Raw genomic sequence first — 25724 nt, forward strand, 5'->3', positions numbered from 1 at the left:
TTGGGAGAAAAATGAATGCAACGCTGGACAGAAATAAATGTTGTGACCTTGCAGAAGCTTGTGGAACCGATGCCACAGCGAATGCGTGCCGTAATCCAAGCTAAATATTACAGTGTGTGACTTTGGCCAGGCAGTGTAGAATTGTCTTGTACTGCATAAGCAGTACAGGAAATTATAGAAGCGATCAAAAGATCACCTATTTAAGTCCCCTTGTGGGACTGTTACATGGGTAAAAAAAAGTTTTATTAATAAAATTGCAAAAATAAAATCCGCTCCACAAAGAAGCAAATCCATAAAGATCCTTGGTGTTTGGTGCCTGTGTATTCACTTTGATGGCACGCTCCATATTTTCACTACAATTTGCAACTATTTACACTTCTTGCCTCTTTTTGAAAGTGGGCGGGGCTTGGCTGGGGGGGCGGGGCCCGACTCGCTGTAATATAGTCAAGAAACTGGCATTAATCCTAGTTGGAAATGTACTCTTGTGGGCTTCTCACTAAGACTCCTCTCTCCCCATTGAAAGACGTGTAGGCTTAGCCAAACACGCCTGCGCTCGATGCTGCTGTAGATCTCATTTTCTGGCGCACGGACCTCCCAAGCATGCACCAGAATTGTTATAGGACCTGTGCCCGTTTTGGTAAATATTCCTTCCCCACTTTGTTCGCTCCGTTTGTCTGGAGGCGATCACTGATTGTGAGCTCGCCATCCCACAGTTTACATTCTTTGTGTCAAGAATGTGAAATTTAGATATTTTTTTTTTTCCTTCTTTTCTTCTTCATTTCATCCCCCTACCAAACCGGTCAGACAGTTTTACCTAAGATAAGGAGAAGCAATGTGTGGTTTCCCATTGTACCCTTTTTTCCTAGTCGGGCTAGGCTGTGCTCACATCTCTTTCGGTGGATACGGTAAACTTATCCATAAGCAGCCGTTCTCCTGATGATGTCTATGGTCAGTATAGAATAGTGTAGTACACTGTACAATTCCTTACAAAGGTGGTCATGTGAGCAGAGCCTTAAAGGGGTTGTCCAAGATACTGTAATTAAAAACCTTAGACAAGCCATGCAATAAAAAAAATCATCTTCTACTCCCCCTTTCTCCAGTGCTGGTCTAGTCCTCCAACCACCACTTGTTGACATGCCGGTATACAGTCTGACGCTGAAGACAGTGATTGGCTGCAGCAGCGACGTTCCGTACACTTGCATCTCCCCGCAGTAGTTTGTAAACAAGCAGCTCCACCATACACATCCAGTTCAGCCGAGCATGCGTGTGTTTTAGATGGGGAGACAGGAGACTTCTCTGGCAGGGGCTTACCTCCAGGTGTAACAAACGGATTGGACATTGATGGAATGATGGAATCTGATTGGTTGCTACTAAGCCAGTTTTCCTTTACACCACTTTTGATAAATCTCCCCCCTTGTATTCGGGATGCCTTTTGTACAGTGCCATATTAGGCCCACCAAAGGTTTCCATGAGGCCTCCACTGTACCTTCACATGACAAACAAAATTGTGGCAAGTTCCATAGGATAACTATGTATGGAGTTGCATACAGAGGGTGTACTGATTTTATTTCATTTTTTTTTTTGTGACCGATTCCCCATTTATTTGATTAGGGTGCAAGCTTGAGGTTACGCATGTTTTTATTTATTTTTTTCTTCCTAAATCAGAACCATTAGGGCAGGGATCAGCAACCTCCGGCACTCCAGCTGTGGTGAAACTACGACTCCCATCGTGCACACTTGCTTGGCTGTTCTTGGAACTCCCATAGAATTGAATGGAGCATGCTGGGAGTTGTAGTTTAACAGCTGGAGTGCCCGGGGTTGCTGACCCCTACACTAGGGAATAGAGGCAAACACTGCGAAGCCACAGCAGCCTGCCACAAAAAGTATAATGGCAGGACATGAAAATGAGATGTTCCGAATGATAGGACTAGGACCCCACCGATCTAATAGTTATCTCCTATCTTGTTGATAGACCAGGCATCAGCAACCCCAGCAGTCCTGCTCTTCTGAAACTACAACTCCCAGAATCCTCATTTCATGTCTGTGGGAGTTAGAACAACAGCAGAGTAAGTGTGCATGCTGGGAGTTGTAGTTTCACAGCAGCTGGAGTGTTGAAGGTGGCTGATATCTGGCACAGGATAACCTCTAACAACCTGTAAACCCTGTTAATGCAATTAAGGCCTCCATACAGTGATCCACGTACGGGTCTATTCTCCCCTAGATGCAACACTTCTCAGAGAAAAGCTGTATACACAGGCATCTAATGGAGCATGCTGTAATATTGTACTGTTGAATTTATGCATAATGCAATGGAAGAAAGTCCTCTGAACCTGATTTCATACAGTACAATAAAGTTCCCATGCACTTTTATGCAGGACTTTTGTATGAAGCTGTAATAACAGCCTAAAGCTGGCCAACAGTTCTCTCCCGATCCTCCATACCTAAGCATGCTCAGCCGACAGCTCTCTTCCGATCTGCCATACATAGGTATGCTCACTCAACAGCTCTCTCTCCCGGTCCTCCATACAAAGGTATGCTCACGCAACAGCTCTCTCCCAATCCTCCACGCATAGGTATGCTCACGCAACAGCTCTCTCTCCCGATCCTCCATACATAGAGCTGTCGGCTGAGCATACCTATGTATGGAGGATCAGGAGAGAGAGCTGTTGCGTGAGCATACCTATGCGTGGAGGATCGGGAAAGAGAGCTGTCGGCTGAGCATGCTTAGGTATGGAGGATCGGGAGAGAGCTATCGGCTGAGCATGCTTAGGTATGGAGGATCGGGAGAGAGCTATCGGCTGAGCATGCTTAGGTATGGAGGATCGGGAGAGAGCTATCGGCTGAGCATGCTTAGGTATGGAGGATCGGGAGAGAGCTATCGGCTGAGCATGCTTAGGTATGGAGGATCTGGAGATAGAGCTGTCGGCTGAGCATACCTATCTCCCGATCCTCCATACCTAAGCATGCTCAGCCGATAACTCTTTCCTGATCCTCCATACCTTAGCATGCTCAGCCGACTGCTCTCTCTCTCTCCCGATCCTCCATACCTAGCCATGCTCAGCCGACGGCTCTCTCTCTCTCCCGATCCTCCATACCTAGCCATGCTCAGCCGACGGCTCTCTCTCTCTCCCGATCCTCCATACCTAGCCATGCTCAGCCGACGGCTCTCTCTCTCTCCCGATCCTCCATACCTAGCCATGCTCAGCCGACGGCTCTCTCTCTCTCCCGATCCTCCATACCTAGCCATGCTCAGCCGACGGCTCTCTCTCTCTCCCGATCCTCCATACCTAGCCATGCTCAGCCGACGGCTCTCTCTCTCTCCCGATCCTCCATACCTAGCCATGCTCAGCCGACGGCTCTCTCTCTCTCCCGATCCTCCATACCTAGCCATGCTCAGCCGACGGCTCTCTCTCTCTCCCGATCCTCCATACCTAGCCATGCTCAGCCGACGGCTCTCTCTCTCTCCCGATCCTCCATACCTAGCCATGCTCAGCCGACGGCTCTCTCTCTCTCCCGATCCTCCATACCTAGCCATGCTCAGCCGACGGCTCTCTCTCTCTCTCTCTCTCTCCCGATCCTCCATACCTAGCCATGCTCAGCCGACGGCGCTCTCTCTCTCGCTCTCTCCCGATCCTCCATACCTAGCCATGCTCAGCCGACGGCGCTCTCTCTCTCTCTCTCCCGATCCTCCATACATAGGCATACTCAGCTGAGCATACTTACATGTAGTGAATAGTGGGAAAATGTTGGCGTTGTATAAGTACAATATGAAATAAATGTGGCAGCAGGCATGGTGAATCTGATGAGCGCCTGTCACGCGTGTTATTACTGTGGAGTGCACAGGGCACAACACTCTGTGGGGCACATTGTCTGACTCCTCGTCCATCAGCCTCCTGGCATTATTGCAGGGTGTGGTTTCCTTTTACTGCTCCCTTTCGTCTCATGTCGCTGTGTGTTTTGCAAACATTCAGTAATATAGCGTATGAGACACACTTCCCTATCTGTAAGCCGGTGAGGGTGGTAGTTCCTCATTATCTTCTACCTGGTTAGAACGCTTTATAGGAAAGGCCATATGAAATGGGGACCGGTCTGTGTGTCATTCCTATGACAGATAAGAAAAGAAAAGTTTTTTGTCTTTGCAGGTTCTGACAGCTTTTTCTTACTGCAACTGACGAGGAGTGGCTGTGACACCTTGTAAATTGATCATTCATTTAAAGGGGTTATCCTTGAAAAGATAATGATGACCTCTCCTGAGGAAAGGTCATCATTATCACATCAACAGGGGTGCATAGACTCTGCTGTGGCCGCCCAGGAGCTTGCCAAGCACAGCGCCATACATTGTAATAGCACCGATGTACAGTGATGTAACTAGACTAGGGAGAGGCCGTGGTGATCATGGAGTGCCGGGCCTCTTCTAAGAGCTGATTGGAGGGGATCCCGGGTGTTAGACACCCGCAGATATGATATTGAGGATAGGTCATCAATATCTTTTTTTCCGGATAACCCCGGAATCACAGACATGTTAGGCCTGTTTCACACTTGCAGAAAGATCTCCGCCAGACCCAATTATAGTCAATGGGGCCAATTGGGCTTTCCGGTAACGTCCGGAACCAGCCCGTGTCAAACAGTTTTCATCAGTCAGACATGTCCTTTGAAACCCAATATCCTTTCCATTCATGATATGCCTGCACTATAGGCCGTGAGAAGTTAATGGGTTAGAGAGGTTAAAGAGGTTTACCTTTGGTGAACTACCCAATACACAGTATTGAGGAATTGCTGGCAGTTATGAGTAACATAGTAACATAGTAACATAGTACATAAGGCCGAAAAAAGACATTTGTCCATCCAGTTCGGCCTGTCATCCTACAAGTTGATCCAGAGTGATAGTGATCAACTAACACCGCTATCAGTTGGACCTTTGTAGTAGTTTGTTTTAGGAGAAATGCAGGAAATCTTGTTTGAGTTGTCAGTGTTAAAATATCATTAAACATCATGGGTTTTGAGGGGGGGGGTTGATAACATTTCTTATCTCTCATTACAGAAGAATACCTCATTCTATAACTACTAGCCCCCCCTCTCCATCTCCCCCTGTCTCCTGCAATGATCACTCCCTCTGAATACACTAATAAAATGTGTAACCAGGTTTTTGGCTTCACTGAGAGATCAGGTTACAGCTGCTGCCCATTTAAGTGTATAGATAAGGGGAGAGGGAGGGAACAGAGAGAGAGAGATGTTGCTGTAGCTTCTAGTAAGTGTTTTGCTGTGAATCCAGCACTGGGGTAAGACAGTAGCACTGCTCTATATAGTCCTCCATGCTTCTGTATAGATGAGAGGTAGGAAAGCAGGGTATTCTCTTCTCTGTGTGTGTGCAGTGTATGGGAGACATCATAGCAGCTGGTCTCCACCCATTCTGAAGCTGTGTTGGAGCCTGCAGAGTGGAGAACTGCCGATAAATGGCACGTTCTAGTCATATAATGGCCAGAAATCATTTACGGTAATTCCTCAGTACTGAAAAGTCACCTGAAACTACCGGTATGTTTAAAAGGTTCTGCCTGTTTTAGTTCGTTTTTGTATTCCCCGTGGAATAATAGAAATTAATGAATAAATTGACAACTGGGTGTTACCATTCCATAAAGGGGCATTTCCCCCTACCGTCAATATGATCATCCATTTATAGCAGGATTACAGCGGAACGGTGCATGTTCCAGAATTGTGATATTATGAGGAATACACAGGTCCTCTTTAAAGGGGTTGTCAATTCACAGTGATTGCTGCCACATTTTACAACTGCTAGGGGTCAATCACTGTAAGGGGGCGCTCACGTGGTGGAATTTGCTGTCTGAATTTTGGCAAAGACTCTGTGCCAAAATTTCAGCAGTGGGTGCGTGGTGTCTGCCTCTCATTGTTTTCAACGGCAGGCAGCGCTACAGCAGCGGTTGAAAGCCGTGACCGTGCCATGAAAGGACACGTCCCTTCTTGGCGCTGTGTGTGGACAGCTGCCACTTGATGCCACAGCAGGTGTCTGCGTGCGGTTTAGTTCCATTTGATGGCACGAAGCCGTGAGCATCTGACGTGTGAACAGGCTCTAAAAGGGATGATCAGGAAGCAGCAATTGCCTCTTCAGCTCTTTTTGGCCCCCATGCATGTTGGATCCACTCTGCCTTTTTCCATTTTTTGTTGGTACCTGCATCCCTTGTAATGGAGGCCATTTTGGCACAAAAAAATGGAAAAAGGCAGAGTGGATCCAACATGCATGTGGGTCCAACACTCCCTGAATTTTATTATGGCGCATAACAGGTAGTATTTAGTGTTAGGACCCGTCTAACAGAGATCGCCTTGACGTTCGGCAGACGGGCTTAGATGGTTTTGTACAAAATGCATTGTCCAAGCATCTCACTTTATAAATAAGCGTAGTATTATTAGCACCATCATTTTTGTAAGCATTGTTGTGCTTTGTCTGATTTGCAGAGTGCTGCCGCATTGTCTCTTTTTTTCCTCTGTAAGGAGACTGCCATCACTCCTATCATCCCCTGTCCCATGAAAGCACTTTACTATGTGTTCATACACTACTGAGATCAGGGGGAGATGCGCGGTCTATTTCAGCTTCAGAAATAAATGTGTGTTAGATTAAAGAGAGACACGTGACAGTTTAAGGTAGAGAAGGGGTTAACCCTGAAGGACAGGCCGCGCAAAGGAAGCTGGTTCAGACAAGTTCATGAAAATTGCCTGAAATGGTAAAAAAAGCTGAAGCAGGAAGTCCCAGCGATGTGAGAGTAGTGCTGACCTCTCCCTGCACATCTGCTGCGCTGTGGCCCTAATATAACATGTCTCCACAAAGCGATTGCGCAGTGTCAGGCAATCTGCAGGCGCCCACATCAGCGTTATGAGGCGTTTTCAGGATTCTCAGAGGCCGCTCGCAGTGGATAAGCGTCCCCATCTTGGCAATCACATTAATGTCCATGAATCAGTGCGTGCATGTTAAAGCCAGCTTATCAGATTGTAACCCTGAGTGCAGTTACAGTACGTCTCACGAGGAGCACGCTGAGCTGTCACTGTCACTCACGCCGTCCTGGCTGGAATAGTCTGCGACCGTTTCTGCAGAGAGAGAGGGAACTTGATGCTGTCCCTCACTCCGCCAGCTACGGGCCGTCACATGTTTAAAGTGCCCAGCACCAGGGATGATTTTTCAAGTTTAAATGTAGACCGTGTTTATTTCCATGCCCAAAATGGGGTTATCCCATGATTAACCGTTTCATAACTGGGGCCAAAAAAGGCCTGAATGTCCAGGCAACTTTTTGTGATTCTGTGCACATGGTGGTTTAGTGACCCTAGCTTTTTTATTTGTTTGACTACCAAAATATATATTTTTTTTTTTTTTCACGTGACCCCCTGGATCTATAGAGAAAGCAGCCCGGCCGCTTCTTGCTCTCACTCCCTGCGCTCATGTACTGATCTCTGAAGGCAGAAGCTGTAATAAACTGCTCTTGTCTTCTCCTCAGGGTCCCCGCTGTGTCACGCAGCCGGGATCCGACCTGCTCCTGCTAGATTGCAGGAGAAGGAGCTTTAATCCCAGCACTGATCTGCGCTGGGATTAAATCGCTGCCTGAACGTATAGATATATGTGCTATCTTCACTGGGTATGTGCAGATAAGAACTGTATAACCAGTGGGCAGTCGGGAAGGGGTAATCTAAAAGAAAAATGTAAATCGGACAAAATATAGTACATGATGATCTCTAACAAAGCTGCAACCAGCCCTGTACCTTACATGGATTCAGAGATCTCCAAATTCGGAGATTTAGTTCAAGATGGCATCTTTGTAAAAGTGGTGGTGGGGGGGGCTTTCTTAAAGGGCTTCTGTCAGCCCACTAAACCGTTTTTTTTTTTTTGTTTACTAATAATCCCTACACTGCGATCTCTGCATACATAAGTTAAATAATCATTTTGGTCCTGTAGAATTTGATAAAAAGCTATTTTTAAAATATGCAAATTACCTTGCTACCAGCAAGTAGGGCGGCTACTTGCTGGTAGCAGCCACATCCTCCGATCCTAATGACGCCCCCTCCGCATTGTGATTTGACAGGGCCAGGGAGCGGAATCGTTCTCTGCTGGCCCTGCCTGTTAGCATTCAAAATCTGGCGCCTGCGCCGCGGCCGTACCTATCTTCAATCTGCGCAGGCACACTGAGAGGCGGCCACTCACTCGGCCGCTCGCTCCTCAATACGCCTGCGCCGGGTGTAGATGTGACGTCATCGGCGCAGGCGCATTGAGGATGGAGCGGCCGAGTGAGTGGCCGCCTCTCAGTGCGCCTGCGCAGATTGAAGATAGGTACGGCCGCGGCGCAGGCGCCAGATTTTGAATGCTAACAGGCAGGGCCAGCATAGAACGATTCCGTTCCCTGGCCCTGTCAATCACAATGTGGAGGGGGCGTCATTAGGATCGGAGGATGCGGCTGCTACCAGCAAGTAGCCGCCCTACTTGCTGGTAGCAAGGTAATTTGCATATTTTAAAAATAGCTTTTTATCAAATTCTACAGGACCAAAATGATTATTTAACTTATGTATGCAGAGATCGCAGTGTAGGGATTATTAGTAAACAAAACAAAAAAACGGTTTAGTGGGCTGACAGAAGCCCTTTAAGGGTCATGTTTCTGCTTTTCTTTCTCGCTCTCTCGCTACAGCTTCTAACAGTAGATATGGCTGGTGGCAATTGAAGGATGTGGAACGGAGCATGTACGTCCACCTCAGCAAGGTGGACAGAGAAATAAAAGGAACAAAGAGCAGGTGGTGCTATTCAGATAGATTTTATTGAATAACTCTGTGGCTGTGCATACAATTGCAAAAGTATTCAGATCCAGGTGATGGTTTGAAAAACCAAAACAAAGAATGTGTTTTTCATGGAACAACTCCTTTAAGCTGCATTGACAGTTGGAACAATTGGTTATAAATTCCAGTGAAGTTTCAGTCTTCAAGATTTATATGTATATGTGACCCCATTCTCCAGTGCAAATTCAATAGAGGGCTGAAACGTTTACTCGAATTAATCAATTAACATTTTTTGCATTGATGATTCGTTTGTGCCATGTGAACATGGAGTGTGAGTGAAGAGCTTGCTATTACTCACGCTCCGTGGTGGCACTGTCAGGGTGGGCAACTGATAACATGGGGAAGCTGGTGGCACTGGGGGGAACTGATGGCACTGTTGGAGGAACTGATGGCACTGTTGGAGGGGGAACTGATGGCACTGGGGGAGGAACTGATGGCAGGGGAGCTGATGAGTTTTTATAGAAAAAGTTCTTTTAATTAGCTTTTCCTTAGAAGGCTACTTTCACACTGGCGTTCGGTGCGGATCCGTCTTGTATCTGCACAGACGGATCCGCACTGATAATGCAAACACTTGTATCCGTTCAGAACTGATCCGTTTGCATTATTCATTAAAAAAAAAGTCTAAGTCAAAACGGATCCGTCCTGACTTACATTAAAAGTCAATGGGGGACAGATCCGTTTTCAATTGCACCATATTGTGTCAGTGAAAACGGATCCGTTTCCATTGACTTACATTGTAAGTCAGGACGGATCTGTTTGGCTCCGCATCATCAGGCGGACTCCAAAACGCTGCAAGCTGCGTTTTAGTGTCCGCCTCAAAAGCGCAACGGAGACCAAACACAGCCAAATTGATGCATTCTGAACGGATCCTTATCCATTCAGAATGCAGGGGGCTGAACTGATCCGTTTTGGGACGCTTGTTAGAGCCCTGAAACGGGTCTCACAAGCGGACCCAGAAACTGCAGTGAGAAAGTAGCCTTAGAGTACTCGATTAATCGGTAGGATACTTGATTACTAAAATAATCGAGCCCTAGTCAAGACATTTATCATTCCCCTGTGCCTCTTTTGTGTATGGAAAAGTTGCAAATCAAGAGGATTTGCATCTTTTCTAGTCTACAAAAGTGGGCTTTGCAAGGGCAGGACCATCGCCCGAGCTGTGCACATAGAGCCGGAGGAGGAAGGTAATTTATGACAAGACCCGACATGCCTCCTCCGGCAGCATACACCGGCCATGACAAATCAGGACCTTATGGTATATTCACTCAGGCCAGAATGATCCAGCAGAGAGCTGCACCGTTACTTCTCCAGACCAAATTTAAAATCATGCCCACTGTGGTGGTTTTCTAAAATAAAATATGGCTGACAAAGTATGGATTTATTATGATCACACGCTTTAAACAGCAGCTCAAGTTTTTGGCCTCAGCACCATAAAACGTGCTCTACACCCTGCAGATCCATGGTGGCCTTTTATGCAGACTCCTCAAGATGGTTCAGCTTGTATAGAAACTGTATTCGCTATGTCTGGAAGTGATGTCAGGGTGCTACTCTGAGGTCATTGTGGACCACTTCATTCCCCCATGTCAGCCATGCGGCCCACAAGTGCAGAACTTATAGAGTCTTGGCACCGGATCTACGTTAGCAGATTATGTAATAGCCGTGATGAAATGGAAGGAGCTATATTCATGGTATCTGCGTAGCTCTGGAGCACTCCTCCTCACTCCCACCATATGGTTTTTTAGAAGCCCCCGCTGTTTGAGCCACACTGTTATGGCACATGCTTACACGAGCATATTGTGCTAAGAAAAGCTTGTGCTATGGACTGAAACCATGTAGGGCAGGAGGGAATGTAGAGGAGAAGACGACTTGGGTTTCCTTGAATGCAGAAGTGTCTTCAGTAAGATTGCCCACAGACTTGGCGCAGAGGTTACTCTGTTCCTTGGCAGAAAATAGGATCTGCACAGCAGATGAGACGGTACAGTCCGAATTATGGGAGATATAAGGGTTTTGCTGTATCTGTCTGTATGGAAATTTCCAAAATCCCCACACACTAAACGCCCTTTTAGGGTACTTTCACACTTGCGTTGTTTGATTTCGGCAGGCAGTTCCGTTGCCTGAACTGCCTGCCTAATCAGGCAAACTGTATGCAAACGCATGTCATTTTTTCTGACTGATCAGGCATTTTTGACTGATCAGGATCCTGATCAGTCATAAAAATGCATTGCAATACCAGATCCGTTTTTCCGGTGTCATCAGGCAAAACGGATCCGGTATTTTTTTTTCTTCTCATTCTTAAAGGTCTGGTATTTTGAATGCCGGATCCGGCACTAATACATTCCTATGGAAAAAAAATGCCGGATCCGGCATTCAGGCAAGTCTTCAGTTTTTTTCGCCGGAGATAAAACCGTAGCATGCTACGGTTTTCTCTTTTTGCCTGATCAGTCCAAATGACTACACTGAAGACATCCTGATGCATCCTGAACGGATTGCTCTCCATTCAGAATGCATGAGGATAAAACTGATCAGTTCTTTTCCGGTATAGAGCCCCTGTGACAGAACTCTATGCCGGAAAAGAAAAAAGCTAATGTGAAAGTAGCCAGTCCACATGTCAAATTAGGAGTACATTGAGATTCATCACAATATGTATCTTGTGCTGAGCCTGAGTTACAGCCGGTATCCTAGTCTAAAGCTGCATTCACGATTCAGCAGGCTTCACAGCAAAAATCACCCAAAATGTCTTGCAATGCAGTGCTGGACTTGTGCTGTAATCTGATAAAAGAAAATGATCGGACACAGTTTAAAGAGAACCTATCCCCACGAAGTGCGATGTCATCTGCAGGTGGCATGTTATAGAGCAGGAGGAGCTGAGCAGATTGATATATGATTTTATGTGGGGAAAGATTCTGTAAACCTTGTAATTTATATCTCTGCTCTTTCACAGCTCAGTTGTACACAGGGGCGTCTTACTGACAGCCAGAACTGTTTAAATTTAGTTATAGGTGTCAAAACATGACTCCGAGGCCCAGAACGATCAGAGATTTAAAGGGGTTGTCCGGGTTCAGCCCCCCTGACATGCGCATCGGAGCAGTTCATGCTCCGATGCTCTCTTTTGCCCTGTGCTAAATCTCGCAGGGCAAAGGCATTTTCTGGAGATACGGTGACGTACCAGGCTCTCCATGGGGCTGCCAGGAACCCCGGTGACGTCACTGGCACTGATGGGCGGGCTTTAGCGCTGCCCTAGCCAGTAAAACGGCTAGGGCACTGCTAAAGCACGCCCATCATTGCCGGTGACTTCACCGAACACACTGCCGGGCAGACGTTTCCGCCCGGCAGTGCGTTATTGAAAACAAAAGAGCCCTTGCCCTGCACGATTTTTAGTGCAGGGCAAAGGAGTGCATCGGAGCATAAGATGCTCCGATGCTAGCCTCAGGGGGGCTGCCTGGGTGAAAATAAGGGTGTGTCCGCTTTAAAGGAACAAATGACAAGTTATACAGTTTTGTGAAAAAGGCTCAGTATATTAACCTGCTCAGCTCCTCCGGCTCTGACATGCTGCCTGCAGATCGCACGGTATTTCATGGTGACAGTTACCCTTATGTACAGATGTTGACTGTTTCCAGTGAATGGAATGTTGGACTGTAGTACAGGGTGTAACACAGGAACCATGCAGAGCAGGGCTCATGTACACTGCCATAAATGTTTTGCGGTCTGCAAATCGCATATCTGCAGAACTCCGATACCAGCCGAGTTTATGCTGCCATTTTTTTTTTTCTACTGCAGAAATGTCATGTCCTTGTCCGCAAAATGGGCAAGAATAGGACTTTTTTTTTTTTTTTTTTTTTGTTTGCAGCGCCGCGAAACTGACTTTTGTTAGGGCTTTAGACCTGCTTCTCGCTCCTCAAGAGATTTTATTCACTGGAAATCTGACAATCTAGGAAAACGGTTGATATGAATAGCTGTTTGTTAGGCTACTTTCACACTAGTGGCAGCCTTCTCCGCCAGGCTGTTCCGGCGGTTGAACAGCCCGCCTGATCCCTGCTGCTGCTAGTGCACGCGTGCCGCCGGAAGTCCGGGGCGGGCCGGAGGTACGGCGGTAGCACGGCAAACATGCAGAGAGGCGGCCGGAATAAAACTGACTTTTTTTTTTTTTAGGGTCACTAGGTTTTAAAAAAAATAATAAAATCCTGCAGTTTTCACACTGGTCACTAGGCCTAAAATATCAAAGTAGTTGTCTGCTTTTTTTTTTTTTATATTGTTGACCTATCCTTCGGACAACACCTTTAGGACTTTGTCTTTTGAGAGCAGCCACCGTGGTCCATAAACACAATGGTCAGGAGGCATGCTCTGTGACCTGTACAGAGGTCAGGAGAGATCTGATTAGTGATATCGTCTATTATGAATGGTGGATCCTGTCTTATCTATACAGAGGTGTTGGAGTAGGTTCACATTTGCGTTAAAGGAATAACAGCCTGCTGGATTTCCATATCATCACCATGACCGCATCATAAGGAGATTGACCCCTGACCTCTGTAGGGGCAGGAACAGAGAAGAGGTTAAATAGCCCCCTCCCACCACCATTCCCCAGTGTTTCCTGTCCCTACCGAGGCAGGGGAAGAGAAGAGTCTCCCTGCACGACAGGGAGATGAAGTGGACATTTGTTTTGTTTTTTTCTTAGGAGACCTGTAGGAACGGTCTCCTATTTAGCTTAAGCTCATTTCATTTCTTTGAGCTCCCCAGTCCGCCGTCGGCCACTTGCTAATGCTGGGGAAATCGTGAGGGGTCGCTCTGGTACATCCGAAGCCTGCTCCCGGGCTGCTGGCTCCTCCTCTCCCCCTGTGGGTTGAGCTGGTAGCGCAGCCGGCGTGCAGGCATGCTGAAGACACATGATGTCTCTTCTGAGTCGCGGTGGTCATGTGGTACGACCCAAAAGTCCACAGGAGCGGGAGGCAGCTGCAGCAGGATAAAAGAACAGCGGGGAGCAAAGGACAAACGCTGATCTGCGGTCTGAGTGAGTAGAGTGATACTTCCATTGTCTTAATATGTCGGGCCATTAGCTGCAAAGTCCTAGGGAGCTTGATGCCCCAGCGCTGCCTCCTGTTATTCGTGAGGAGCAACCATCACTTATGGACGGTATCAAAACCATGATTCAGGAAGAAATACGGTCCACCATGTTGACTATGACAGAGACGACCGAGGGACCTCAATTAGGGTAGTGTCCTCCTCGGATTCCGAATGCATGGGAGATGACACGTCTTCTTCCAGGCAATGGGCTGATAACGAACCCCTATCTGAGGGAGAGGTGTCAGAGGGGAAAAAGGAAGTTCTACTTTTCATCTGATGAAATGAATGACCTCTTAAAGGTTCGTGCTACCATGGGGGTTGAGGAAGTAATTTAAGAACAGTCTGCTGTTCGATCCTTCCGAATCCAAATTATTTGACAATGATCCGAAAATTGATGTTCAAGTAGTTAAAGTAAACAAAAAGACCTCTTTGCCATTTGAAGATGCATATCAACTCAGAGACCCGATGGAACGAAAAGCAGATAGCCTTTTGCGGAAATCATGGGAGGCATCTATGTTCAGTCTTAAAGCAAATATAGCTGCCACGTCAGTAGCTAGATCCATGTATCTGTGGTTGAACGAGCTAGAAAATCACATTTGAAATTAAACTCCACGGGAGGAAATACTAGCTTCTATTCCTCTATTAAAATCTGCAACAGTTTTTTTGGCAGACGCATCCGCAGAATCAGATTTTCTGCCAGAGATGCGAGCTTATCAAATGCAGCCCGCAGAACTCTTTGGATAAAATCCTGGTCGGGAGATAAGACTTCTAAAATAAAGCTTTGCTCTATCCCCTTCTCAGGAGAATATATTTTTGGGCCATTTCTTGATAAGATTCTGGAGAAAGCGGCTGAAAAAAAGGGGTTTCCTGAAAATAGGCCATAGAAAAGGAAATTTCCTTTTCGCCCCTATTCTAGTCAGGACAAGTCCTACAGGGCCAAGGGAAAATTGGGCTGCTGGAGCTACCCAAAGGGGGGTAGAGGAAGGGGTTTCCTCCTTAATAGGAGGGGAGACTGCAGAATTTTCTAGTTCCCTGGGAAAATATAACATCAAACCCTTGGGCCCTAGAAATAATATCAGGATGCAAAATAGTTTTCTACTGTCCCCCAAAAAAAGTTCCTGATCACCAACTTCCAGAAGAGCACAGGAACGACATCTTACATGAGGGTCCAATTCTGCATCCACATCCAGAGATACTCAAGCTCACAACTTGGATCCTGAGATCTCCGTATTAAAACGCCAGGGACTTTCAGACAGTGTTAAAAGTGACTTCCGCAATATTCACTGCTCAAAAAAATAAAGGGAACACAAAAATAACACATCCTAGATCTGAATTAATTAAATATTCTTCTGAAATACTTTGTTCTTTACATAGTTGAATGTGCTGACAACAAAATCACACAAAAATTAAAAAATGGAAATCAAATTATTCAACCCATGGAGGTCTGGATTTGGAGTTACCCTCAAAATTAAAGTGGAAAAACACACTACAGGCTTATCCAACTTTGATGTAATGTCCTTAAAACAAGTCAAAATGAGGCTCAGTAGTGTGTGTCGCCTCCACGTGCCTGTATGACCTCCCTACAACACCTGTGCATGCTTCTGATGAGGTGGCGGACGGTCTCTTGAGGGATCTCTTCCCAGACCTGGACTAAAGCATCTGCCAACTCCTGGACAGTCTGTGGTGCAACGTGATGTTGGTGGATAGAGCGAGACATGATGTCCCAGATGTGCTCAATTGGATTCAGGTCTGGGGAACGGGCGGGCCAGTCCATAGCATCAATGCCTTCGTCTTGCAGGAACTGCTGACACACTCCAGCCACATGAGGTCTAGCATTGTCTTGCATTAGGAGGAACCCAGGGCCAACTGCACCAGCATATGGTCTCACAAGGGGTCTGAGGATCTCATCTCGGTTCCTAAAGGCAGTCAGGCTACCTCTGGCGAGCACATGGAGGGCTGTGCGGCCCTCCAAAGAAATGCCACCCCACACCATTACTGACCCAATGCCAAACCGGTCATGCTGGAGGATGTTGCAGGCAGCAGAACGTTCTCCACGGCGTCTCAAGACTGTCACGTCTGTCACGTGCTCAGTGTGAACCTGCTTTCATCTGTGAAGAGCACAGGGCGCCAGTGGCGAATTTGCCAATATTGGTGTTCTCTGGAAAATGGCAAACGTCCTGCACGGTGTTGGGCTGTAAGCACAACCCCCACCTGTGGACGTCGGGCCCTCATATCACCCTCATGGAGTCTGTTTCTGACCTTTTAAGCAGACACATGCACATTTGTGGCCTGCTGGAGGTCATTTTGCAGGGCTCTGGCAGTGCTCCTCCTGTTCCTCCTTGCACAAAGGCGGATGTAGCGGTCCTGCTGCTGGGTTGTTGCCCTCCTACGGCCTCCTCCACGTCTCCTGATGTACTGGCCTGTCTCCTGGTAGCGCCTCCATGCTCTGGACACTACACTGACAGACACAGCAAACCTTCTTGCCACAGCTCGCATTGATGTGCCATCCTGGATAAGCTGCACTACCTGAGCCACTTGTGTGGGTTGTAGACTTTGTTTCATGCTACCACTAGAGTGAAAGCACCGCCAGCATTCAAAAGTGACCAAAACATCAGCCAGGAAGCATAGGAACTGAGAAGTGATCTGTGGTCACCACCTGCAGAACCACTCCTTTATTGGGGGTGTCTTGCTAATTGCCTATAATTTCCACCTGTTGTCTATCCCATTTGCACAACAGCATGTGAAATTGATTGTCACTCAGTGTCGCTTCCTAAGTGGACAGTTTGATTTCACAGAAGTGTGATTGACTTGGAGTTACATTGTGTTGTTTAAGTGTTCCCTTTATTTTTTTGAGCAGTGTATTTGAAGATATGGAAAAAAAAAAATCCTGGTCGGGGGAGACAAACCGAAATTTTTGAAAACCTAGTAAAACCCAGAAAATTTTTGATTTCCGGCAAAAAGGTCTGGAATTGGATCTTTCACCTGAAAGGTTTGCGCTCTAAGTACCCTCTTCAATACTAATTTAGCAAGCCATAGGTGGATTAAACGATTTATCAGGGCAGCTTCCAGATTAAGACCTTCCTTAAAATCTCGCACCCCTACCTGGGACTTTAACATGGTCCCTAATGGACTTGTGCGGAGCCCCTTTGAACCCTTAGAAGATTGTTCTCTTCAGCTACTATCTTTCAAGACAGCTTTCCTAATTGCAATTAATTCAGCCAGGAGGTTAGGTGAGATCCAAGCTTTCTCTATCAGAGAACCCTACCTTAGAATTTCTGATGATGTGATTGTTCTAAGGCTGGACCCGGGGTTCCTCCCCAAGGTTGTTTCTGACTTTCACAGAAGTCAGGAGATCATTCTACCCTCATTTTGTAACCAACCTAGAAATCAGAAAGAAAGGGATTTCCATACCCTAGATGTCCGACGCATTGTACTAAAATATTCGGAGGTCACCAAAGAGTTCAGGAAAACCAATAACCTCCTTGTCCAGTTCGCAGGGAAAAATAGGGGCATGAAGGTTTCTAAATCCTCCATTGCTAGATGGATTAAGGATACCATTTCCTTTTGTTACAAGCTTCAGGGTTTAGATCCTCCTGAAAACCTCAGAGCTCACTCCAACAGGGCTGTGTCATCTTCCTTTGCCAAGAAAGCTGGTGCTTCATTGGATGAGATATGCAGGGCTGCGTTTTTTTATTTTTTTGGTTTTTTTTGTCTCCTTAAAATCCTTATGCTGCGATTTCTCAATATATAGGGCTATTCCTCAGTTTGGTTCAGTAGTTATATAAAAAAACCTGACTTATAATATGCAAATTACCTCTCTAGCAGCAGGTAGGGTGGATACCTGCTGCTACCGTAGCAGCCGCATCCTCCATTCATAATGACGCCCCCTCCTCATGTTGATTGACAGGGCCAGCGAATGCGCTCTTCCTCTGACTGGCCCTGTCTGCGTTTTTAAATCTCGCGCCGGTCTTCAGTTGGCGCAGGCGCACTGAGTGGAGGACGCTCGCTCGGCCGCTCCATCCTCAGTGTGCCTGGTGTACATGTGATGTCATCGGCGCAGGCGCACTGAGGATGGAGCGGCCGAGCGAGCGTCCTCCACTCAGTGCGCCTGCGCCAACTGAAGACCGGCGCAAGATTTAAAACGCAGACAGGGCCAGTCAGAGGAAGAGCGCATTCGCTGGCCCTGTCAATCAACATGAGGAGGGGGCGTCATTATGAATGGAGGATGCGGCTGCTAGCAGCAGGTATCCACCCTACCTGCTGCTAGAGAGGTAATTTGCATATTATAAAAGTCAGTTTTTTTATATAACTACTGAACCAAACTGAGGAATAGCCCTATATATTGAGAAATCGCAGCATAAGGATTTTAAGGAAACAAAAAAAAATGAGTTTAGTGGAGTGACAGAAGCCCTTTAAACATTATAGACTAGATTTATCTAGGCCTTCGGACCTGTCTTATGGACGCAAAGTCCTTCAGGCGGTAGCGCCCCCCCCCCCCCCCCCCCAAGTTGTGTAATTTTTTTTAGTTCTCCTTGTGATGCCGTCATGGTGATTATATGGAAATTCGGAATTAATCTTACCGGTAATTCTGTTTCCATGAAATCACCATGACTGCACATGATTCCCTCCCCTTAGGTTAAATTTTACTTAATGTTTGGTATGAAGTAATACCCTATATTTGCATTAGTCTTTATTTATAGGCTTTCTAGTAATTTTGAAACACTGGGGAATGGTGGTAGGAGGGGGCTATTTAACCTCATCTCTGTTCCTGCCCATACATAGGTCAGGGGTCAATCTCCTTGTGATGCCGTCATGGTGATTTCATGGAAACAGAATTACCGGTAAGACTAATTCCGAATTTCACCGGATTCGTACTAGCCTAGCCCATGACTATAATGGGATCCAGACACGTTCCGGCATAAGTGCCGTTTTTCAGCTGGACAAAAACCCTTTATATGAAATAACCTTGAGTTCCGTTTTTTTTTTTTTTTTTTTTTTTTTTTTTTTTTACATGATATGATTAGGTAATTCTGTTTCATAAGTTACTTCACCAAGGAGAATGCTTTCTTGTAAGTAAATAGCAGAACCTAAAATAAATGCACAAAGCCTTTATAAATAGCACACAAATAACCGGGCGTCCGTGTGGGCGAGTTACTTAGCAACCCCGATAGGAACGTTGTCATTGGTATTCCTTCTCACTGTGCACAGCTATAAGGGACCGAGCAAGTCGGTATCTGCACGCTGGTTCTGGCAAATGTCAGACGAGCGCTCGCTTGTGTGTCTGCATATCTGTATGATCGCCATGTACGCTCACCAAAGCCCCCACGGAGATCAACCTGATCACCAGGGGGTCACCTACTGATGCTCTGTGACGGGGGGTGGATGAATCTTCTGACAATATGAGGTCCAGCGCCATGTAGTCTTACCGGCAGGCAGGAAAAGGTGCAGTGGAGACAACTGTCTCTCCTGCAGTCGTATGGCGTTCAGAAACCATGGATCAGGCATGGGGGTTGCTATATTTGGGGCGGAAGGCTTTTTTGCTAATGGAAAGGAATCATATTTTGGATAATGACTTGGACGATTGCCTTACGAGACAATCTGCTTAGGTAATTGGACTCGGAGCCGCATGTCTACAGACAGTTGTCGTTGCACCTATTAAATATTTTATAATGTTGTGCTTGGCCTCATTTCACGTGTTGTAGCTTCTGATTTTACTTGTTGGGTGTTTCCGCAGGTGCGTATTGCTGCAAAATTCATCACTCACGCACCCCCGGGGGAATTCAACGAGGTCTTCAACGGTAAGTGGGAGTGCACATGGGTCATGCTCGGGTTGGCAGTAAATATAATTTCTCTGTTTGAAGGGTGATATTTAATTCATGATTCAACGTCCTGAAGCCTGACATGACCTGCCAAGGCAGCGACTTCTATAGCGAGCAGAAGTGTCCAGTAGTGCGCCAGTTCTATACCGTCCTTAGTCCAGTCTATTGTTTGATGCGCTACAATCATAGTACCTGTATTGGACCGCGTTCACATCATGTTTGTCTTGTGTGCTGGAAAATGCTTCCGGCGTATATGCCTAAGGCATCCATAGGGCTCCATTCACCCAGCAGAAGAGTAGTCCTCTGGCATACTGGGGCTGTGATACCTTAGTATGAAATCACTCTTCTATACAAAGGAGGGGACCATGCTATTGTGTCCTAAATAAAAATGTACACCAGGGATGGCCAACCTGCGGCTCTCCAGCCGTTGTAAAACTACAACTTCCCACCATGCCCTGCTGTAGGCTGATAGCTGTAGGCAGTCTTTGCATGCTGGGAGTTGTAGTTTTGCAACAGCTGGAGAGCCGATGTACACAGTGAATGGATCCGCTGAGGGATACGTTTGTATACCATTTTCGTGTATTCAAAGGTAACGCTCCCCCATGAAAAGCTCAGCCGGGAACTAAAACATGATGTGAGGGGCCCCTAAGTTTAAAGGGATTGTGTCATCAGAAAAATGACCTATTGTTTAAATCACGTTTTTATTCTAAACACCATTTTTTTTATTTTATTTTTTCGAATCTTTTTTTCTTTTTCTTTTTTTTTTCTTTCCTTATGTCACTATACTTTATAAAAAAAAATAAAAATTGTATATAATCATGCAGTTTTCATACTGGCCACTAGGTCTAAAATATGTTAAAGGGAGTCTGTCACCACGTATATCAGCATTAGGCCCCATTTTTGGTCCACATCCGATCTACCTTTTTTGCGGATAGGATGCGGACCCATTCATTTCAATTCACTGTGTGATGTTCGCATCCGTAAGTCCGTTTCGTAGCCCTGTACAAAATATATAGAGCATGTCCTATTCCTGTCTATTTTGCGGATAAGGATAGGCATTGTTAGAACGGATGCACAGAAAAACAGATGCAACACGGATGACATTTGTATTTTTTTTTGTGGACTGCAAAATAGATATGGTCGTGTGAATACACCCCATATCCAACTGACATGGTAGACCCGCGCTTGTCAGCTGAATGAGATGATGTTAGTCCCATCTCTGTAGGTGGCCGCAATGTTGAGGAAATGGCTGTTTTATGATTATGTACATTAGCCCCTTGATTCAACAAGGGCGATGCCATTGCACCCAGAGGCTCCGTTCCTGGCCTAGCCCTGTAGTCTCTCTGGAGCGCTTTCAGCGCACGTGCTGTACGGGGATTGAGCGCCCGGTGTTCTATGGCCCAGCAGCGGACCATAGACACAATGGTCTGGGGCCCACCCCACTGACTTCTATGGGAGAGTTTCCTAGGCATGCTCTGTGATCTGTGCAGAGGTCAGGGGGAAGAAGATAAGATGTGAAATCACATATTGTGTTATCTATATAGAGGTGTTACTTGTGATTGTAACACAGGCAGACTGTGTGATAATGGCTGCAGAACAGGAAATCATGACCTGTTATTAGGCCTAGTGACCAGTGTGAACAGAATTCTATACACTTCTTTTTTTTTTTTATTTGGATAGCGACATGGAAAAAGAAAAACTCCCCAAAAAAATGTTTAACATAAAAACGTGATTTTAACAATAGGTAATTTTCTGACGACACATTCCCTTTAGGGTTACAACCCCTTGGTGCTGCTGGCCATGTGCAGCCAAGCAACATCCACCTCGAAAAGTGGCTTCACAGTTTTGAGGGGAGTCGAACCCTAATACAAGGGGTCTGATTGCTGCATCCCTAATCTGGGCAAGTGTTCAATATGCCCTGGAAAGACGTTCCGTCACAGAGACTGCTTTACATTGGATTACAAGCACGACAGCACCTAATAAGACGAGCTCCGTGGATGCCACCATGTGATGCTTCTCGCTGATTGGTACCCTTAGCAGATGCCCTCATTTCTAGAGACCTGTTTCTATGACAGATAGCAGGGATATTGTATTGCTGTAGCTATCGTGTGCGGCCCATCTATTCTGCTGATCAATAGCAGACCCGTCGTCCTTAGAATTAAAGGCATATGTTCATTTTATTGATAATCTGGGAATATAAGGAAACTAAGAAGTGACATAAATGTATGTATATGGGCTCTTCCACATATAATGGAACTGCTGCGGACTTTCCTTCTGGATCTGTGGACAGAAAATCCAGCAGATGATGGTACCAGATAAATGAGTGAGATGTGTACAAATCTCTACCATAGGCTGCGTATTGTTTCAGTGCGAAAAATGATGTGATCTATGGATTTTTACATCTGTGGCATGTTCATTTCCAACGGATAAATATACGACTGGCACTCACTATGCAGGTCACATCAACAGCAAGATTTAAACAGCAAGAATTCAATGCTAATTACACTAAAAAATGTACTTCACATTATTAAAACATCACAATTTCCGGAATGGTCTTCTATAATATAATCACATATAAAATGTGCAATCCATATATATTTTTTAGGGGGTATTTTATATGTGATTATATTATAGAAGACCATTCCGGAAATTGATGTTTTAATAATGTGAAGTACATTTTTTAGTGTAATTAGCATTGAATTCTTGCTGTTTAAATCTTGCTGTTTGATTTTACTGAGATTAAATGCTGTTGATGTGACCTGCATAGTGAGTGCCAGTCGTATATTTATCCATTTTTTACCCACATTCTGACTGATTGGGTGATCAGTTTCAGACTAGAGCACCTTTGCCATACAGAGAAAGGGTGGTGAGCTATCCACGTTAATTTATTTCCAACACTGAATTTTTGTGGATTTTCCCCACTGAATTTGGATTTGTGGCTGCAGATTTCCCTGTGGATACTTGCATAATGGCAGCGTAAATTGTCTACACCTGCCCTAATAGTGTAGTGACGTGCCATCGTGTAGGAATGTGTGTCAGTGTATGGCGGTGTAATGTAACAGTGTATATGTGGGGGTGTAATGTAACAGTGTATATGGGGGTGTAATGTAACAGTGTGTATATGGGGGTGTAATGTAACAGTGTGTATATGGGGGTGTAATGTAACAGTGTATATATGGGGGTGTAATGTAACAGTGTATATATGGGGGTGTAATGTAACAGTGTATATGTGGGGGTGTAATGTAACAGTGTATATGGGGGTGTAATGTAACAGTGTGTATATGGGGGTGTAATGTAACAGTGTGTATATGGGGGTGTAATGTAACAGTGTGTATATGGGGGTGTAATGTAACAGTGTGTATATGGGGGTGTAATGTAACGGTGTATATATGGGGGTGTAATGTAACGGTGTATATGTGGGGGTGTAATGTAACAGTGTATATGGGGGTGTAATGTAACAGTGTGTATATGGGGGTGTAATGTAACAGTGTGTATATGGGGGTGTAATGTAACGGTGTGTATATGGGGGTGTAATGTAACGGTGTATATATGGGGGTGTAATGTAACGGTGTATATATGGGGGTGTAATGTAACGGTGTATATATGGGGGGGGTAATGTAACAGTGCATATATGGGGGGGTAATGTAACAGTGTGTATGGGGGTGTAATGTAACAGTGTATATGGGGATGTAATGTAACTGTATATATGGGGTGTAATGTAACAGTGTGTATATGGGGTGTAATGTAACAGTGTATATATGGGGGTGTAATGTAACAGTGTATATATGGGGGGTAATGTAACAGTGTATATATGGGGGTGTAATGTAACAGTGTATATATGGGGGTGTAATGTAACAGTGTATATATGGGGGGTAATGTAACAGTGTATATATGGGGGTGTAATGTAACAGTGTATATATGGGGGTGTAATGTAACAGTGTATATATGGGGGTGTAATGTAACAGTGTATATATGGGGGTGTAATGTAACAGTGTATATATGGGGGGTAATGTAACAGTGTATATATGGGGGTGTAATGTAACAGTGTATATATGGGGGTGTAATGTAACAGTGTATATATGGGGGGGTAATGTAACAGTGTATATATGGGGGGGTAATGTAACGGTGTATATATGGGGGGGTAATGTAACAGTGTATATATGGGGGGGTAATGTAACAGTGTGTATATGGGGGTGTAATGTAACGGTGTATATATGGGGGGGTAATGTAACAGTGCATATATGGGGGTGTAATGTAACGGTGTATATATGGGGGGGGTAATGTAACAGTGCATATATGGGGGTGTAATGTAACAGTGTATATGGGGATGTAATGTAACTGTATATATGGGGTGTAATGTAACAGTGTGTATATGGGGTGTAATGTAACAGTGTATATATGGGGGTGTAATGTAACAGTGTATATATGGGGGGTAATGTAACAGTGTATATATGGGGGTGTAATGTAACAGTGTATATGGGGATGTAATGTAACTGTATATATGGGGTGTAATGTAACAGTGTGTATATGGGGTGTAATGTAACAGTGTATATATGGGGGTGTAATGTAACAGTGTATATATGGGGGTGTAATGTAACAGTGTATATATGGGGGGTAATGTAACAGTGTATATATGGGGGTGTAATGTAACAGTGTATATATGGGGGTGTAATGTAACAGTGTATATATGGGGGGGTAATGTAACAGTGTATATATGGGGGGGTAATGTAACGGTGTATATATGGGGGGGTAATGTAACAGTGTATATATGGGGGGGTAATGTAACAGTGTATGTGGGCCCAGTGTAAAGGAACAGCTTATACATGTTTTTTGTCTTCTTCATTTAGATGTCCGGTTACTCCTCAACAATGACAATCTGCTCAGGGAGGGCGCCGCGCAGTAAGTCTCCTTAACTAATGTTTGTAACGTTACTGTCCACAGTGAACCTGTTTTCAGAGTTGTTTTCGTTGCAGGTGAAACCACCATCCAACCGTCTGCTAGTTGTGACTACACTCTTCTTCTGTGCCCGCAGACGGGCATATCAACACATCAGTGATTCACGTCTATGTTCTCTATAGACAGTACACAGATCCATAACATTTTTGTGTATTCAGACGTTCGCTGTTCTTCCACAGATCGTCGGTCTGGAGGAAAAACGCGGGCGTAATTTTTGTCCCTTTTGCGGACAGAAGGCATCCATTCTATTCAGTGTATCTGTGACCACCACGGGACAAGACATGGATGCCATCCGTGTGGTCTTTTTTTCATTGATTCGTTGCATAGAAAATTGATGCAGATCCTGAATTCTGACCTTTGTGGTTGCGAAATGATACAAGTGGACATGAAAGTTTGAATTAGACTTCAGTGGGGGGGGGTGTTTAACGTTGTATAGCAAGTCCATTACAGGGTATGTCCACAGGATAGGTTAAATAAGCATGGGGTAGAATGGGTTAAAATGAGCAAACAATCATTACAAACCTCACAAGTCCCCCGCCACTGCAGCTCTGATGCTGCTTTTCTCGCTTTTCACTTCCTGGTCCCAGGCTTGACACACAGGAAATTGCTTGGACTGTCTGCTCAGCCAATCGGTGGCTGAGCTTGGGCACCACTCCAGTCATTGGCTGAGTTGGCAGTCCAAGCCATTTCCTGTGCGTCAAGCCCCGGCCAGGAAGTGAAGAGCAGTGGCGGAGGATTGGTAATGTAATGATTGTTTGCTATTTTTAACCTATCCAGCCTCATTTCATTTAAAAAAGTGGTCCCTGGAATATCCCTTTAACACATTAATTGCATACTCCCTTTTAGGAATGATTGGACAGTGTACATGTATATAGGTACGCAGCCACACTCGCATTTTGCAATCTGTTGTAAATATGTGCACCCTATTGGGGGAGATTTAAGAAACTCTGTTTGTTGCCCATAGCAACCAATCACAGGAACAGCTTTAATTTCTAATAGTGCGCTTGAAAGATGCATTGTGATTGGTCACTATGGGGAAAAGACAATTTTAGAAATCTGCTTCATTGTCTT

General features: G+C 45.4%; 1 protein-coding gene across 1 annotated transcript in view; it reads left to right on the top strand.

The window, feature by feature from the left end:
* CAPZA1 (capping actin protein of muscle Z-line subunit alpha 1) overlaps positions 1-25724 on the top strand; it is a 58779-nt gene that overhangs the window by 12141 nt on the left and 20914 nt on the right. Inside the window, exons 2-3 of the mRNA XM_040423880.1 lie at positions 19613-19676; positions 24545-24596. Of these exons, the coding sequence (XP_040279814.1) occupies positions 19613-19676; positions 24545-24596 (116 nt within the window). The remainder of the gene's footprint in view (positions 1-19612; positions 19677-24544; positions 24597-25724) is intronic.

The sequence above is a fragment of the Bufo bufo genome, chromosome 3 (assembly GCF_905171765.1).
Source record: "Bufo bufo chromosome 3, aBufBuf1.1, whole genome shotgun sequence".
Taxonomy (NCBI): domain Eukaryota; kingdom Metazoa; phylum Chordata; class Amphibia; order Anura; family Bufonidae; genus Bufo; species Bufo bufo.